The sequence below is a fragment of the Acartia tonsa genome, chromosome 1 (assembly GCF_053477335.1).
Source record: "Acartia tonsa isolate MP-2025a chromosome 1, ASM5347733v1, whole genome shotgun sequence".
Classification (NCBI taxonomy): domain Eukaryota; kingdom Metazoa; phylum Arthropoda; class Copepoda; order Calanoida; family Acartiidae; genus Acartia; species Acartia tonsa.
The window spans coordinates 25,037,485-25,055,868 of NC_137260.1; the positions used below are offsets into that span (position 1 = coordinate 25,037,485).

Below are 18,384 nucleotides of genomic sequence, written 5' to 3' on the forward strand. Positions count from 1 at the left end.
AATTCATTTGTATACGGTTCTTATTCAATGTAAATTGTATTTTAAATTATCTGTTTTCTTTATTTTTATTGTATTTATTGTTAACTAAATTGATCTCGAATTTTGAATAATTGTTGTAAATCTTAATATTGTAAGTACCTATTAATAAATATTATTTTCATTACTTTTTAGTTCTTTTTATCATTTCTTAATTACACAGAAACTATCATTATAGTATAGTACTTTTTATTGACAAAACCCGCGGCGGTGCAGTGGCCTAATTGATGTCTGGGAGGTGTCGGGTTCGAGTCTAGTTAATACGTCAAATAAGAGACGTTTAAAACGTACCTACTGCTGTTATATCTGGGACGTGACACTGCTACCTAGAGTAGAATGCCTTGGCCCTTAAACAGACGCAACCCATTACAACGCACAGTTAGGACTTCTAGACAAAGGTCGTGCAATCACAGAGATGATGCTCTTGCTTCTCTAAATGAATGCTATATATCGAAGGAGAAAAACGAGGTATTTGACTTAACAAATAATTCCAATTTTCAAATGTATTTATAATATAATATATCATATATGTACATTTATTACTAGATCAATACAGGGGAAAAATTATAATTATAAAGCAACATTTACTTATATAGAAAAACTCCTCATAAAAAATGTGAGGATAAAGATTGCAATGATCACAGTATTACAATAATAAACAAGAACGATCACGTGCAATAGTAGCTATTACATGGAATTATTCAAATTATTATATAGGATAGTTTCTAAAAAAAAGTCTTTAAGGCAAAACATATTTTTGGAAATGTAAAAATTTAAGTTTTTAAATTTAATCAAATTTGTATTGACTTCAAGGAGGGAGGGGGGGGGGATAAGAAAAGAGGAGGACAAAGGGAAAGGAGTGCAAAAGGAAACTATAATAAAGGATAGGTTATAATTATTTAAACCGACAGACACAACCGACTTGTTGATAAGCTTCGCTTTAAAAAATATTCAACAGTTATATCATAATATTAATAATATATAATATTTAGGTTTTTGGAATACAATACATATATATATAATAATGATTAATTATTATCAGCAAAATGCTAATAGATTGACCAATAATGCTTTCTTGGATTTTTATAATACTTAAATCTTTGGCACTTTGGAATCATGATCATTTAGTAAAAAATTAATTGAATAAAACTAAATAATTTCAGCTTGATGTTATTTTATATGCAGGTATTTCAATTTAATTGGTAACTTAAACATCACTTTTAACAAGTATTAATAGAATGACTTTATCATTGTTAAAATTGAGATTCAGATCTGATTTGTGAAATTATTAGAGAAATGGTAAGATGTTGTGAAAAAAAATATTACAAAAGAATCAAAATATAGTTTAATAATTAGTTTTAAATAGTCTAAATTAATGCATAACAATAATTTAGGTAACATATCTTTATTCAAACAGGGAAAAATTGATAAGTAAATTAGCACATGAAGAACAAATTTTTCAGGATAGAAGGGGACGTTAGACTTTACTTTATCATATTTGTTGACTCAAAAAATTTGGTAACTTTTATTGATTTTTGATTAGTTTATTTCAAAACTTGTCAGTCAATAAGTTTAATCCAAAACGTTGTATTTTTTATCATTGTAAGGGATTGTTAATTATAAGTCCAGTGTCTTATCCCTAAGATCCCAGATTTTTTCAAACTTTTCACCAAACCAAATAACTTTTATCACTAAGGCTACCAAAGACAAGTTTAGCTAATTTAATCATTGATTAATCTCTGATTAAATAAAATACATGAATGTTTTTTGACGTCAATGAAACTAAATACCCTACTTAAAAAGATTAAACTTTTACCTCATTTCTTTCATTTAATAAGAACATTAAAAACTGAATATAATTTATATCTTAAGATACAATTTGCAACTATAACATTTAGTATTGTTTCAAGTTGAATATTTCTATTAGTAAAATTTAGTATACAAGTATGGTGTGTCGATAAATTTTATTATTAAATGTGCGATATGAGGTCATATTTTTCAATCAGTTTATTTTTTTTATTTTATTTATTAGGTTACATTTTAGAGATTACTTTTTTCTATATAATGAGCAAAAATGAGCTTTTTTTTATAAGAAATAATAGTTTTACATCATATTTATGATTTTTTTTATAGATAATGAAAATAAAGAACATATTTTAACAGAATGAATTGATAAGTTGTGCATAATAAATGATACATAATCAATAATTAATGAAAGAACGAAAATTACACTTTAAAAAATATTTTGTTACAAAAGTTTGATTTCCATTTAAATAACAGTGAAATTCAACATATCTACTTTTTCAAAATTTTATTACATTGAACTGAAGCTCATTATAGTGCCTATAAAAATGACGTCATACAATGCAAATGACCAATACACAGACTAAATTAACATTGGCAGGCCAGTATACATCCTAATTGACCGATGGCAGGTCAGTAAAATCATTTTTTAAAGGCAATATAAAAAGCGTCCACTAAACTTAATTCAATGTCTATTTATAAGGAATTAAAAAAACCTGAAAATGTAAAAAATCTCATGTGAGATTAATTTTTATAGTTAACAGATTAAAAGTATTGCTCAAATATTACTTGTTTCATTTGATTAAATTTACAGATACAAATAACAAAGAGCACATGAAACCTATAATTCTACAATTTTATTATTTGATATGTAGAAAAATAAATTTTATTTCATACAATTAAAAATTTTTATGGTCTTTTTTGTCAATAAAATCTGCGAAAAAGGGTTTTCTTAGTAAGAATTCTTTTTCTTAGTTTTCTTTTTTAAATTTGAGACAATAAAGATAAGTTTCCATTTATTCACAAAAAGAGAAATAGGGTTATAGCACAATGTCATACGATTTTTTTTTCATTTCAAAAAATAATTTCAGTCAAAATTAAATATTTTATTAATTTTTGAAAAAAGTAAAGTTTTTTTTCTTCATATTAACAGAAAATATCAAGACATCACGAAATAAATTCTTCGTTTTTTTTATACAGAATGAAAGTTCTTTAAAAAGATTATACTTAGATAAAAAATTTTAAATTAAGAAATATCAGGTGGAGCATATGATTTCTATCATTTATGCACAATAACATATTAAAGCAACAATTTTTATAATACAATAAGCTTAATTATCAATAATGTTTATAATTATGCAATTTTCACAGCTTTAGTAGTTGGGTTTCGTAGTTTATTTTTATGCGATATTTTTGACGTCTGTCAATAATACGTAGGAATGTTAGTTTTGTTTACTTTCTCTGCCGATATGAGAAAGCTTTGTTCTTGTGTTATACCGATATTTCACCAGTTGTGGGCGTGTATACTTCGCCGCCGGCGCCGGTAACTGGACGAATACTCCTTGCGGCGGAACTCATCGACGAGCTTCCGCTCGATGATGCCGAAGAGCCCATTTTACTGCTATTTCCATTTCGATCCCGCACACCGACATTGGCGTAGCTTGACGGCGGCGGTGGTAAGATTGGCGGGGGCGGAGAACACGCCGACATGCGTAGCTGAGCAGGGTTAAGCGGTAGCGCATGATCTTTGTAGGGGTGAGGTGGAGGGGGAATTGGGGGAGGTGGCGGCCCGGGGTAGGGTCGTGGAGGTGGGGGGATACCCTCCATGTCTAGAGTGTCACTCAGTGTGGGAGAGGAGGGGGGAAGCAGTGGCTCCGTGGATTTAGATTCTGTGACAAGTTCAGGTGAATGGTGGCTGCTTCCTTGCGAGCTGCGCCGTCCTACTGGCGGCTTTCCAGAGCACCTTAAAGCACGAAAAATAAAAATCTAGCTTATATGTTTGAGATTCATTTCGATACTAGTCCCGTGATATAATCCATTTTGGAAGGTTTATAGAAAAGAAATAGTCATATTAGATTTTTAGCAGGTAAGGTAAACTTTCCAATAATTAAATTTAGCTGATTTTCAAATTTATGTATCAAACCTTGAAGTAAACCAACTATTGCTGCTAAATAATAAAATTTTGTTTACCTTGCTGAATGTATTCTTCCATTTCTTGCTATTTGTGAGCCACCCTGCATGACATGAGATATGGGCGGGTGGACTCCAATTGTCTGGGGAACAGTAAAGCTTGTCTCCTTCTGTAGGAGAGGCATGGTGAGGGAGTCAGGTGGACAGCGGCCTCCAAGATTACTGGAGCCTCCTGCGGAGCTATTGCTTAGTAAGGTTTGTTCAGGTACGGGGCAAGCACTTGTGTTCGGGACTAAAATGAAATAAATTATATAAATATACAAAAGTTTCAAAGATTTTAAATAAATGTTTAGTAACAAAGCTACTAAGCAAATGGGTAAGTGTCTGTTAACTGGCTACTTATCATTTTACCATATAATGCTCATCGAAAATGTTGTATGATTTTATTTACTCCTCGAGCTAACTATAGATATTATTGTTCTTATTTCTTTTAAATATATTATAACACCCCAATTAAACATAAATTAGAAAAAACTTCATAATTAGCAAATAATAATAAACAAATATTTACAAAAATGATAAATACATATATTTAGTGGCGTGCAGATGGTGTGTCAACACCATTTCAAAACAAGTTCTAAGGAAGAATTTTATTCCTTTTTTTCACCTCTTTAATGTTTAACATCCCCTACTAATTATAATTTTATACACCTAAGTAAGGCATATTAAGAATTTGAATAGGCCCAATAGAGTTAAAAGTTAATGATTATGAAATGTTAATAGAAGAAAGGCTATTGTGAAAATACGACGAAACCCACAACTTCGTTCCTTCCATGATCCTAAAATTTTAACTTCACTTACTCATATAATCTGTGTGACTGAGTGAATTTTGTTGAGTGACCGCAGTGCCTATGCTCACACTTCCACCAGATCCAGAATTTCCAGATGAATTACCTGAAGTACAAAAAAACAGGTAAAATTGGTTGCAGCTAATACTAATACTAATACAGCTATAAGTATTTTGTTGTAAACGTATGGTGCAAACAATTTTAGGAAAGCTTAGAAGTTAGACTAATTAGAGGGACTGGCAGAGGGTGGCCCCCTTGTAATTATTCATACTCAATTTGTTTTCAGTTTCCGATTTTCTGAAATTGAATTGACACTAAGCATAGGTAGGTATCAAATTTATAGAGATGGTAGTTCAATTAAATAGTCTATGACGTGTCTTACCTTCCGCAAGATCCCTTCTAGAAGAAGCAATACTGCTGGAAGTGTCCAGAGGCCTGTGGAATACTGGCAGGGGAGCCATAACCACCTCAGGATCCTGTGAAAATAATATATCAGCTATTCAACTTAAGGATATGGGAAAAGATTAATAATGTCAAATAAAATTGAGGGTCATGGAAAGAAAACGAAGTAGCGGGTTTCGTCATGTTGTCACAGTATCTTTTGATAGGTTATTTAAGATTAGGTTAGGTAAATATTATTTATTGTCCCGCAGGATTAGGAAATAGGCCCCGTAGGGTTATAGCCCCCCGCAGTGGCTAGAAATAGGACTCGAGAAATCCTACTACGAAAATACGACGCAATCCGCTACTCCGTTTTCTTTCCATGATTCAAATAGAAAATTCTGTATATTTATTTAGCCAGTAGATATTTGGAAAATGATTAAATTTCCACCTGAAGACAGTATCCTAGTCTCTCCATGATTGTGTGGAAGTTTGGTCTCTCCTCTGGTATAGGATGCCAACATTGGGACATCAAGCCATATAAGGGACCTGAAATTTTTTAAAAAGTTGACTGAAAGAGGTTTCAAATATCGTCTGCTCAACTTTGGGTCTTTTACTTGTAATTAAAAGTCAAATTAGGAATTTCGTAACATTAAACATAAAACTTAATATGGTTTTTTAAAGTAAAACATTCAAGTTAATGAATAAAATTTTAATCCTTATATAAAGTCCTTTTCAATCTAGCTTTTTATAGATCCTTGGAAGTTTTGTGGCTATTTAAAGGAAGGGTACCACCACCCTCCAAAGAGAAATCTTTTTAATTTTCATTTTTAAAACTAAACTGAAAATAAAGGTGGTCGACATCCCCCCTCACTCACCTCATGTACCCTCTAGGGGGTGTAGCTAGTAACAAATAAGATACCTGGACAATAATTAGGAGGCTCAAGCCTGCCACCATTAGTGACCAGCTGCATCACCTCCTGGTTGCCTCTGCCTGGGTAGGGCATGTAGCCCAGGGACATCACCTCCCACAGCAGGATTCCAAATGACCAGATGTCAGTTTTGGAGGTGAATATTCCGTCCAGGAAAGCTTCTGGAGGCATCCACTTCACTGGCAACATTGCCTTCCCTCCTTTCCTGCAATTAAAAATATATTTAATGAATGAATATAAAGTATACGTGGATATTATGACAGGGGAAAATTGTCGTGGGCATGGACGTGGATATAACTTATTGGTTAGTTCGTTCAATCAGTAGGAGCGGAGGGAATTCGGTAAGGGGATGATGGGGGTTGATCGTTATTTTAGCCAGCTACAAGTTTCACTTCATTAGAGTACATGATAATATGGTGTAAGATCCAAGTAATAATAAATCCTTTATTAAATTTTTAGCAGAAAACTATACTATTAGTATATTTAAAGAATAAGTAGTTAAAAACTCTAGTTTGATTAGTTAATAATCATTTTACTCATTTTATTCATTGTATTTAAACCTTTTAGTACAGATAATTTAAATATTCTAACTGCTAATACTTATGAAGTATTCGACTGTTCATAATTTAAAATAAAATTAATATTCAAACAGTTCTGTAAATAGGTATGATATTTCTCGTATTCATTCGAATCCGGTGGATAGGAACCGGTTCTCATCCATACGAAAAAACTATGTCTAGCATCGTATTATATTCAGCTTTCTACGAATATAAAAAATGTACAATCATAAGATTAAAACCAGTTTTTTTAGCCGGTGCCTTCGGCACCACGGGGCTAAAAAAACTAGTTTTAATCTCATAATTGTACATTCTATATCCGCGGAAAGCCGTTTATAATACGATGCGAGAAATAATTATTACTATATATTTAAACTATTTTAAAAAAATCACTAGAGCGCATTATACGTTCATTCATTCTATTTTTACTCGGCATAATATCTTTCATGTACCAAATATCTTATAAATATATAAAATTCAGGGATAAGACAATGGACAATAAATTGAAACACATGACTAATGATGATAAATAAAATTTCCCCTGTTTATGATTAAAATTATAGTTTGAATTGTTTGTACACTAATAGTTTGGAACCAACCAATCAAAATTCAATGTGGAACCCAAAGATTTTAAGCTAACCATTAGTTATAAAACTTTGGGTACCAGATTAATTTACCGTCCAATGCCCCCCTCCCTCCCTGATATAATTTTTCTTCCTTTCCAAATACTTATGAAAAAAACTTTTCTAAGATATCTTTTGAATATTGTAATTAAAATAATTTATATCCAAAGATCTCTAGAGCATACTGTAGTTGAACAAAAACAAAATATGTGAAGACATGAAATATTATATGTAAATATAAAACTCTCTATTATTTTTATTTATAAAGTAAATTCTCTATATTTATGATATTTATATTTAATGTTTATGTATATTTTATATCTAATAAAATCTATAAATATTAAGATATTCATAAAATATACAATCACACACGAAACAATGAATAAGAAAAAAATATATTTTTTTTGAAATGGAAATTATTCCTTTTTTAAAATATATATGCGATCCTTTCTATTAAAACATGGTAAGACAATTGACGATTAATTGATATACATTATACATTGATAAAAATTAAACGTACTCCTTATGTAGAGGAAAATTATTGGCTAAAAGATTGGACACAACTAGTTGGGAACCAATTAATCAAAATTCAATAAAAAAACCTAAGTTTTTTAGCCAACAAATGAGAATGCATGATAATAAAACTTCGGGTACAATTGTAATTTACAGTTCAATGTCCCCTACCTCCATGAGAAAATCCTATTTGTTATTAAAGTGTAATATAAAAGTTCTTATGTGACTCTTTTTGATCATAAAATAATATAAAACTTTCTTTTAAGACCAACTAATGCAGATTTTAAATTTATAGCTGATTATAGATATTTAGAAAGAATTTAATACATTTAGTTTAGGATTAAATTAGCGTTCTTTGCCCTTTCCCTGTTTGCCTGTGTTTAACTGTATAACTGAGGTATAAGATTACCACGAAATTGACAGAATAATTGATAAATTCACACAAACTTTCAAAGCCAGCACATCACAGGACATCACTAGGGGTTTCACAGAATTCAGTGAAATACACAACTTTATACAAATACAGAGTGACACAGAAAAATTAATTGCAATAGTTGTTTAAATGTTTAGCTGTTAATTTATTTAATCTCAAAAAGCATTTTATTTAAAAATTCCTTTTTATTTTTGGATATTCAAGCAACTAAATTAGTGTGAAAATGTACAGACAATCAAAATTCTATTTTTATTCGCTCTCAAATATCAATATATATTAGAAGCCAAACGAATATTTTGGTGGGTCATACTGTAATTAAGATGAATTTATTTATTTACATATGTTGTTTACGCGAAAATCTAGTTTCAAATGAGATTTATTCATAGGAACTATATTCATTACAAATTATGATATTATTTGACTTCATAATATTTACATTTCTGTGTAAGATAGGAGATTTGTCATCACTTGACCTATCCTTTATTCCTGTATCAACAACAAAAAAACAGTAAAAATATACTGGGTTTTAAAGTAAAAAATAGATTATTTTTTTGTTTGAAGTAGTTTTATATCAATACAATAGTAGCCTAGGTGTATTTATTGATGCCGTAGAGTCGACATAATGCTTATTTAGGCAGACATATTAAACATTTTCAATAAATAATTGAAAACATATGTGAGTGTAACTGTATCGTGTATGTATGGCTGGAATTGAGGATTTATTTGAAAGTTTGAGAGGTATTGAATAGACTGCAGTACAGATGTTTACCAAAAGCCACAGAACAATAAAAATGCATAAAAATAATTTTATTTCTAAACCATCAAAACTATAAAAAGTTGAGCAGGAATTTAATTATGTTTTGTGGGGGGAAATGGTGGTAAATTTACGCCTTATTGCCATAACTCAAGACAAGGTGGTTGTTTGTACCTCTTTAAATAGCCTAAAACATGCTCAGAAATAGCTTTTCAGAAAGTTGCTAAATGATCAGTACACCCTTTTTTGAGATCTTATTGGACTTTCAGATATAAAGCATTCTTAAATGTGGCTCTTTCTCAATAATTATTCAAGCAACTTTTAGAAAATTGTGTGATTTTGATGTTACACCTCAAAACGATCTATTATTTACATACAAAGGATCAAAGGTGGTGGGAAAAGGATAGTTGCAGGCAAATGAGTGGTCACTAGACAATAGCTGTTCCAGATATAATAAAAATAGGAGGAGAGGATATTTGCAGGCAAGTGGTTGGTCACCAGACAATAGTTGTTCCAGATATAATATAAATATAAGAAGAGGGTAGTTGCAGGCAAATGGTTGGTCACTAGACAACAGCTGTTCCAGGTATAATATAAAAATGAGAAGAGGAAAGTTGCAGGCAAGTGTGTGGTCACTTGACAAGAGCTGTTACATGTATAATATGAATATTAGAAGAGGGTAGTTGCAGGCAAGTCGGTGGTCACTAGACAAGAGCTGTTCCAGGTATCATATAAATTGAGAAGAGGGTAGTTGCATGCAAGTGGATGGTCACTAGACAACAGCTGTTCCAGGTGTAATATAAATATGAGAATTGTGAAGATGCAGACAAGTGGGTGGTCACTGAACAAGAGATGTTCCAAGTATAATATGAATATGGCATTCAATAAAAAAAAACTTCGTACCAACAATTATCTGCTGGTCAAAATTAGAAAAACTCAATAACATAGATTGCATGTTATTTGTATCATTCTTGGTAGGCAATCCGCAGCCACGGACACCACAGCCGCAGCCGCGGCTTCCAACCCCTAGAATCCAGCTCAGTATGTATAATGTATATGTATTCAGACATTTAGTTTTATCTCCAGGGGATTTAAACTCATTCTGTTAAGTAATTCTAAACTTTTCCAAAATACATTTAATTTAATATAGGGTGCTACAAAATTTTAAATTAAATTTTTACAATATTTTTAAAAGATATTTGTTTCTTTCTTTGTGTTACCAATTATTTTTTTTTCATTTATCTAAACTAAATTTCAAAGATAATTTTTATTTTACTGAAATCCTTTTTATTATCTTAAAACTTATTACTAACAGATTGCTAATATAATTAAATTTCTATGAATATAACGTGTTAAAACTAAAGTTAATTAAAGCACTAACTATTTAGGAGATTACGATTATAACGTTATTAGGAAAATTATAATATATTAGATTATAAAAGTTTTCTTGTTCAGATCCATAATCTATTTAAAAAGTATGCTTTCTATGAATATAACGTGTTAAAACTAAAGTTAATTAAAGCACTAACTATTTAGGAGATTACGATTATAACGTTATTAGGAAAATTATAATATATTAGATTATAAAAGTTTTCTTGTTCAGATCCATAATCTATTTAAAAAGTATGCTTTAGCTTAAAATGAGGTAATCCTGTAGAGCTTCAGCATATTCAAAAGATCGGAGATTTAATATTATACTATTACCCAAACTTTTATAATCGCAAAGAAAAAAGTCATTAAAATAGACTTCAATTTGTATTAATATTGGCTCAGTATATTAAATGTAATCCTAAAATATTAGTCATTTGCTTTATGTTTGTTAAATTCTTGCATTTAAATTAATCTTAAAGCCTACCTGTAATAATCAGCTCTGTAAATATCCCGTGCCATACCAAAATCGGCTATTTTCACCACTCTTCCAGGACCCTTCGTTGTCAACAAACAATTTCTGAATCAAAAATAATATTTGGTCAACTGGAAGATAATTTATTCTACATCCGAATTTAAAGATAAAGTTCCAAATTTTATTATATTTTAATAAAATTACTCCATTCTGAAAATAAATATTAAAATCCTGACAAAACAGCAATATATTTTTATATCATCTTTAGGAAGACACAGTCCTCTGGCTCTAACTCAAACCAGTCACCTTACTGACAACCAGCCCTTTTGCAGCTTTTGTATTCCAAAAAAATTTTCTGGTTAATTAAAGTATAAAATCCTTACCTAGCTGCTATATCTCTGTGTATAAAATGATTCTCTTCAAGATAACTACAACCCTAAATATAAAAAATATCATTTAGATTAAACAAAATAATATGGGATCATCTTTTTCTTTCGAAAAAATTCATTGACAAATGTACTATTTAATGTCAGAGATAGTTTTAGTCCTCCTAGATGCCAAAGCCGCTTAAATTAGCCACTCAGGCAATCCGCTCGTCGTTGGGGAGGCGATGAGTTCTAATCACGGCTAAACACCGTGTTAAAACTAAAGACGTTAAAAATAGTTTCTAATGTCAAATGCGCGAAATTAATAGACAGAGTAGGGGAAATGCCTTGACCCAAAACAGGCCCAACTTATGCACAGTTAAGACTCTCAGACAAAGGTCGAGCTATCAAAAAGTAGGTTATCTGTTGTAAGTGTTACTTCACCTAATATCCAGGATGTTTAGACAAATAAGGAGAGAATGGCCCTTGGTTGTTGGACCTGACGTTAAAGTGCAACGGACATCAGCTTTGCCCATATGAGGTACTTGATAGAATTTTCATTTATTCTCCAAAAACATTAAGATTATGAATGTAGAATATATATGGATATTATGACGGGGGAAAAATTGTCGTCAATTTAACTTGCTACCATGGATTTATTGGTCAGCTCGTTCATCAAGTTTGAGGGCAGGGGATGGGGTAAGAGGGTGGAATGGAGGAATTGTTATTTTAGCCTGCTGCGTGTTTCACTTGTTTATTAGAGAGGATGAAAATCTGGTGTAATATCCAATTGATAATATATCCATTATTAAAATTTTATTTTACCTTACAAACATCGATGGCAGCAGAAAGTAGGTCTCTCATTGTTAAAGAACTCGGACGATCCTTAAAAATATTTGTTTAGGCATTTACAGGAAAAAATTTAATATCAAATTTAATAAACACCCTCATAAAAATATATGAAAAATGTAATTTAAATGCAATTGATTTTTAACTAACTAAATAAACAATTAGAAATCAAATACTGATAGCTAGAATTTTCTGGTGTCAAACTTTAATCATAATATGCAATTAATTCTGTATGAATAACAATTTATAAGACAGAACCACATAATAAATAAATAAATTCTATTATAACAAAACAAATTAAAAGAATCTTTATTTTGCAGAGCTTTTTGTTCTATTTCATAAAAATACGAGGCAAACAGCCTTATCCAACGTAAGGTTATTTTAGGCGTTTTAACTAAACCTAGATATGAAATGTATTACCGGTTTAGGTCTTGACTCTCTCAAGAAGGTTTTGAGGTCACCTCCGGCTAACAGTTCCAAGATAATATACCTGCAACAAAATAAAGTATTAGAAAGTGTGTGTGTGTAATCAAGATCTCATTGACGGCTCATTTATATTTTATTTATGATTGAGTCTGCAGTTTCACTATTTTTAAGGGGTATAATAATATAAATTGCCCCTCTAAAAAATTTAATCAGAAAATTAATCATATAAAAAAAAAAGAAACTGTAAAATTATTGCTAGGAATATACATTTTTTTCCATTCGTACTTCCTTCCCCTAAGTTTGCTTGCTAATCCTTGTTTTTGCGAATAATATGATGAAACAATATGCCTATTTGTTATCTAATATGACATTAAAGTATGTACAAATTGCAGTTGACCTAAATTAGAAATTCAAAGTTAAAATTTCAACTCATCAAATAAGATTCTATTTGATTTAATTTATTTTATTTCTAAGAACTAAAATGATTTCATCAAGGAAATTTTTAATGCAATGTCACTTATTTAATTATATATTAATATAGAATAAAGTTGAAGCGCTGGAAAGTGTCATGTGTGACGTCATAAAAATACATCTAAAAAGGAGGGAAGAAAGGAGAAGTGGTCTAGGAAACATCTAAAAAATAGATGAATTTAGACGTTTCAGAGCTCGACGAGTCACTTTGATGGAAAATTAGTCAAAAAAGACATAAAGAATTATTTTCTTACAAAGCATAGCTCCTCAATGACTATTACTAACCTTGGATGTTTGTCGAAGCAGACTCCAATGAATTGAACAATATTTGAATGGTTGAATTTACTCATTATCAACGCTTCCATTAGGAAATCCATTTCAGCTAAAAATAAAATATTTTTCAACATAGGTATAAAACATGTGAAATTTTATTAATTTTTGTAAAAGCTTTATCACCAAAAATAGATTAAATATAAAGTTTTAATTTGTTTTATAATTTTATTGAAATTCAATAAAAATATTCTTTTTATTTTTGTCAATGAAATTTAAAAAGACACATAATTAAAAGATTAACTTGATCTACTTCCCCACCCCTTTTATTAGAACTATTACATACTATATTCAATAATAGTTATTTCTCGCATCGTATTATAAACGGCTTTCCGCGGATATAGAATGTACAATTATAAGATTAAAATCAGTTTTTTAGCCCCTAGGTGCCGAAGGCACGGGCTAAAAAAAGCTGGTTTTAATTTTATGATTGTACATTTCTATATTCGTAGAAAGCTGGATATAATACGATGCGAGACATAGTTTTTTCGTATGGATGAGAACCGGTTCCTATCCACCGGATTCGAATGAATACGAGAAATTATATTATAAGCAAATATCTTGAGATCTTTAATGGCACGCATGATAAGCCCATGCGTCAAAGCGCGGTTTCCATTTTTTACTTAAAATATTGTTAGCTTGTTTTTGTTTCTCTACTAAGGACAAGATAGTGTTACGGGCTACCAAAGTATAAATTGTGAAGCAAATGCAAAATTTTCGCCACTATTAAAAGCTTTTGTTATTGTTATTCTTATAAATAGCTCTACCTTGGTTAGTTGAGAGTTCAGTAAGAGTTTTAACGGCCACAGCTGTTTCGCTGGAATCTGTGGAAGATTTCCTGTAATGCCCCTGGTATACTTCACCAAATGCGCCCTGGCCCAGAGCCCTGCAAAATTAACAAGGAAGTTAAAATTCCAGAATCGATTTTTTATACATCATAATATTTTTAAGAACTTAAAATGGCAAAAATAACAGAGAAGAAGGTGCATTGGGCCGTTTATTGAACTAATCCTATTTTTAATATAACTGTTACTTATTCGCTAGCCAATAACTTTAGGCACTATTATTGAATTTAATGGTTGGTTCAACCGTTTCAGCCATCAATTGTAAACTACTGAAATTGTAGTTTTGTGTATCATTATTGGGGATGTACATCAATTTATCAACCATTGTCTTATTCCTTTAGATCCCTGCAAAAACAATCACATAAAGAGTCATAATTTTATGATGAAAAAGTTAATAACAAAAAGTAGCTTTAATTAAATGTATTTGAAATTGTGAATGATCTATGTTATAAAAGTAAATTTAAAGTTTAATTTGATAATTTAATTTGCAATTGTAAAATATAGCATGCTTTACATACAGGGCGAGGGAAACGAAGCTTTATAAAAAAAAACATGTTTTGAGTTTTAAAAATTAAAAATTCTTACTTGACTAATCTTATCTTATCACGTTCAACTTCTTTAAGATCCATAAGGCTACAGGCGCCTCCACCAAACTCGTAGTTGGGATTATATTCAGTCATCATTATCCCGTTACTGTTGCGTAGCATGCTCAGTTGTCCGTCAGGGCCTCGCAGCTTGCTACGCATTAATCTCCTTCGCTGGTACTGGGTGTCTAAACATAAAAAATAGTTTATTGTCAAAACTTTCAAGCTAGTAGAATAACAGGATTTTGTACTCGAAGAGGAATTTAAAAGAAAGATAGTTTAATATTTCTAAAATTGAGACAAATTAATTGTTTTTTCTTTATGCACTGCACAATTGCATTCAGAATAATTAAACTCCTTATGATATATATTTTTATGTTGAATATTCTGCTTATCACATTTTAAATTTGACCAATTAAAAAAACTTACTTTGAAATAGAAAAACTAAAAGTAAAACAATATGAATAAATTTAAATAAATGCAGAAAAATTGAGAAAAATAAGAGACTATGGATTTTATGTACTCAACATTGTAAAGATTTGTCCAAAACAAGTCCAACACACAGAAAAATAATGCAAAACAAGATTTACAATTCTTTTCTTACGAGAATAAAAAACATTTTTTTCTTATTTTACGTAGCGTAGCAACTAGATAAATTTTAAGTGGTGGTTTGTTTAAATGTTGGTTTGTAATTTTTGTTCCACTATAGCCTTCTTTTTTCCCTCTTCCTTTTTCTTTTGGAGAATTGTCTTGACCGCTAAGACCGGTAAACTCAAAGATATATATACAGGGTGTCCCTCGTAAACTGTTTTTTTTAAAACGCTTATTACTCTCTTAATATTTGAGCTTTCATTGTAAAATAAAAAGTATTTGGCAGCCTGCTACTGACCATTTTATGGGATCATGATAAAAAAATCCACAAATAAACAGGAAAAAATCTACGAGGTAGTAAATAAGAGTTTCATTTTATCGAATTTAGACTAACCCAGAAGAAAATATTTGCTTTGTGAACTTTAGGATGAGTTAGGGGCCAAACGGCTGGTCGCTCAAACTTTCTAAGCACACCAATAGAACTGACTTGACATGACAAACCAAAAATTCTCAATATTTAAGAATCTGAAGTGTAATATAAGTGAACAATATGCGAAAATAAGCATAATATTGATCTTCTGCGTAAATTTTTCATGTGAGCTCGCTTAAATGCACACAAGAACCTGAAATATACCAGATTAGTTAATTATACTACAATACCAGTTCTTATAATGTCTGGAGTAAGTCTTTGTGATCCACAGTTTGACCACTAGCTGCTGTAAAAGTTAACTAAGGCATATTTTTAATGTGGATTAGTCTAATATTCACTAAAATCAGCCTTTTACGTATTACCTTGTAGATTTTTTTCTGTTAACTTTGCGGATTTTTCATCACTATATCATAAAATGGTCAATAGTAGGCTGCAAAATACTTTTTATTTTACTAAGATAGCTCAAATATTAAGGGAGTAATAAGCGTTTAAAAAAAACAGTTTACAAGGGACACCCTGTACAACAATGCCAGAAAACAAGTCAAAATTCAAAATTATTTATCAATTATTTAATTTTCTCAAAGGTGATTGCTCCACTACTATCGGATGCAAGCTTTCTTGTTGTTATTCTGTAAATTGAATTTGCTCGAATATAATAAATTTTTGTTTTGAAGAAAAAGTTTAGCTCGGCTTCAACCTACACAATATAATCTACCAGGGATAAAGGGAGAAGATTAAAATTTCAACATAAAATGTGACATGCTCTGAAGTTGTTCTGATGTTCCATCAGGTTTATATTTTAACAATGTGAATAAATGTCATTTAATTAAAAATTATACATATAAGTAACAAGATGTCTGTCTATCTACTTCCATTCCAAAGGTGTATTCCGTCCTCCCAAAAAAATCGACCCCTTTTTTCTTTTTTAAAAATAAAATTGAATGTGGATGGTCGACGCCACCTTCCTCCTTCCCTATATTGTCCGTAGACGCCCATAAAGGAGTAGCCGCAGTCGCTAGTAAGAAATAAAGAAATATCTAAAAAAATGTAAATCTGTTGCAAAATTATTAAAATCTTAATATGAAGGAGCTTATTAATCAAAGAGGCTACGATATAACATTGGTCATAATCCTCCTTCGAATCCCGATTTCCAAAATAAAAATATTTGGACAATTTCATTAATTTTGTTAAATTTAAATCAACCACAATCAAGCTTTTAAGTCCATTGTCTATTCCCCAAAGTTCAGAGCTAACACACTTTTATAAAGATGTATGCACAAAGTTTATAATTAAATTTTATATCTTCTACAATTTTAGAGATGGAGCAAACCAAATTTTATATTTCTTTGGAGCTATTCAAGTTGTGTCTAACAGCAAATATAATCAACCTTTTTAAACTTTAAATAGAAAACTACAGCATTAGGTTAAACTCCCTTGTTTAACCTAACGCAGAGGCACAGTCCCGACCCGATAAGCTAGCACAGAGACAACCATTTGAAGAATCTTGGAAACAAAGGCTATTTCGGAAGTTTATTATGTAGAAGGATCAGTAACTGGTAACCAAAAAAATTGGCCTGTTTGTACGTGAAGTGTTGTTTTTAGGGAAAAGAAAACTATTCATTTTCCTATTTTTAAATTTTAGTAGCTAAAATCCACTGCAAAACAATTAAATAAAGTAGATGGTAATCGAGTTTCATTCTATGTTCTAAACCGATTCAATAACGCTGAGTAATTCAAGCTTTTGACAAACATATTCATGTAGACGTAATCTAATTTAAAGTATATGCTATTAAAATTACACTATAAAGTTTATCCTCTTTCAAAACAACATGTAATCATCATATTTTAACGTCATTAAAAGGAAATTATGAATTAATATGATGCATTTTATGAATGATACAAATATTTGACAAATTTCTAGTGTCTCATTAGAAAGTTTAAATATCATAAATAAGGTTAAATATTTGCTTCTAAGAAAACGATGGTATTAAATTATTATACTTAAGTCATTCTTGTTTATTACAAAATGTGTTTTACTAAGTAATAATACTAAATAAACAGAAAGTCAGTGTGTATGTATATCCGCAAATATATCTCGCAAACGCCTGTACCGATGGTCCCACAATTTTTATGGATGTTTTACAAATTCCAAGGATAGTTTTAGGATTTGAGGCTGTGGGACACCGCTCTAAGGGCAAAGCAAGAAATATATTTTATCGAATTCTTTTTCACGTTTTAATCTAAGTTACGATTAACGATACAGACAAATAGGTAGCAGTGCTACTTTATAACTGATCTTACTTAGTCGCGAATATTAAACAGCCATACAGACATAATACATTATTAAGCTGCAACACTACTCTATAATTAATACTTACATAGGCACATACAGATAAGCCCAGAGATGGCAGCCACCACGATACAACCAATCACAAGCAAAATCATGTAGAAGGTCGGAATTTCTAAACAAAAGAGTACATAGTCCTAGGAATCATCATTTCTAACTGAAAATGACCTCTATAGTAATTCAAATACGTGGGGGATTAAGAATGTTTTCGCAACTAACCCATGCTTTTTATGAAGTTTAATATAGAAAGTAAACTTATTTATGTGTTGAAAAAGATGTATTGGAAAAAAATT

At 30.5% G+C, this 18,384-nt stretch overlaps 1 protein-coding gene across 1 annotated transcript in view; it reads right to left on the bottom strand.

The window, feature by feature from the left end:
* Positions 1–524: 524 nt before the first annotated feature.
* Positions 525–18,384, bottom strand: part of LOC145315782 (tyrosine-protein kinase receptor-like) — a 112,099-nt gene continuing 94,239 nt past the window's right edge. Inside the window, exons 33-46 of the mRNA XM_080155870.1 lie at positions 18,123–18,206; positions 14,725–14,911; positions 14,062–14,180; positions 13,250–13,346; positions 12,488–12,557; positions 12,044–12,103; positions 11,237–11,289; positions 10,866–10,958; positions 6,121–6,335; positions 5,650–5,747; positions 5,200–5,293; positions 4,831–4,923; positions 4,030–4,261; positions 525–3,802 (exon numbers count right to left, since the gene is read on the bottom strand). Coding sequence (XP_080011996.1) covers positions 3,331–3,802; positions 4,030–4,261; positions 4,831–4,923; positions 5,200–5,293; positions 5,650–5,747; positions 6,121–6,335; positions 10,866–10,958; positions 11,237–11,289; positions 12,044–12,103; positions 12,488–12,557; positions 13,250–13,346; positions 14,062–14,180; positions 14,725–14,911; positions 18,123–18,206 — 1,967 coding nt within the window. The 3' untranslated portion in view covers positions 525–3,330. The remainder of the gene's footprint in view (positions 3,803–4,029; positions 4,262–4,830; positions 4,924–5,199; positions 5,294–5,649; positions 5,748–6,120; positions 6,336–10,865; positions 10,959–11,236; positions 11,290–12,043; positions 12,104–12,487; positions 12,558–13,249; positions 13,347–14,061; positions 14,181–14,724; positions 14,912–18,122; positions 18,207–18,384) is intronic.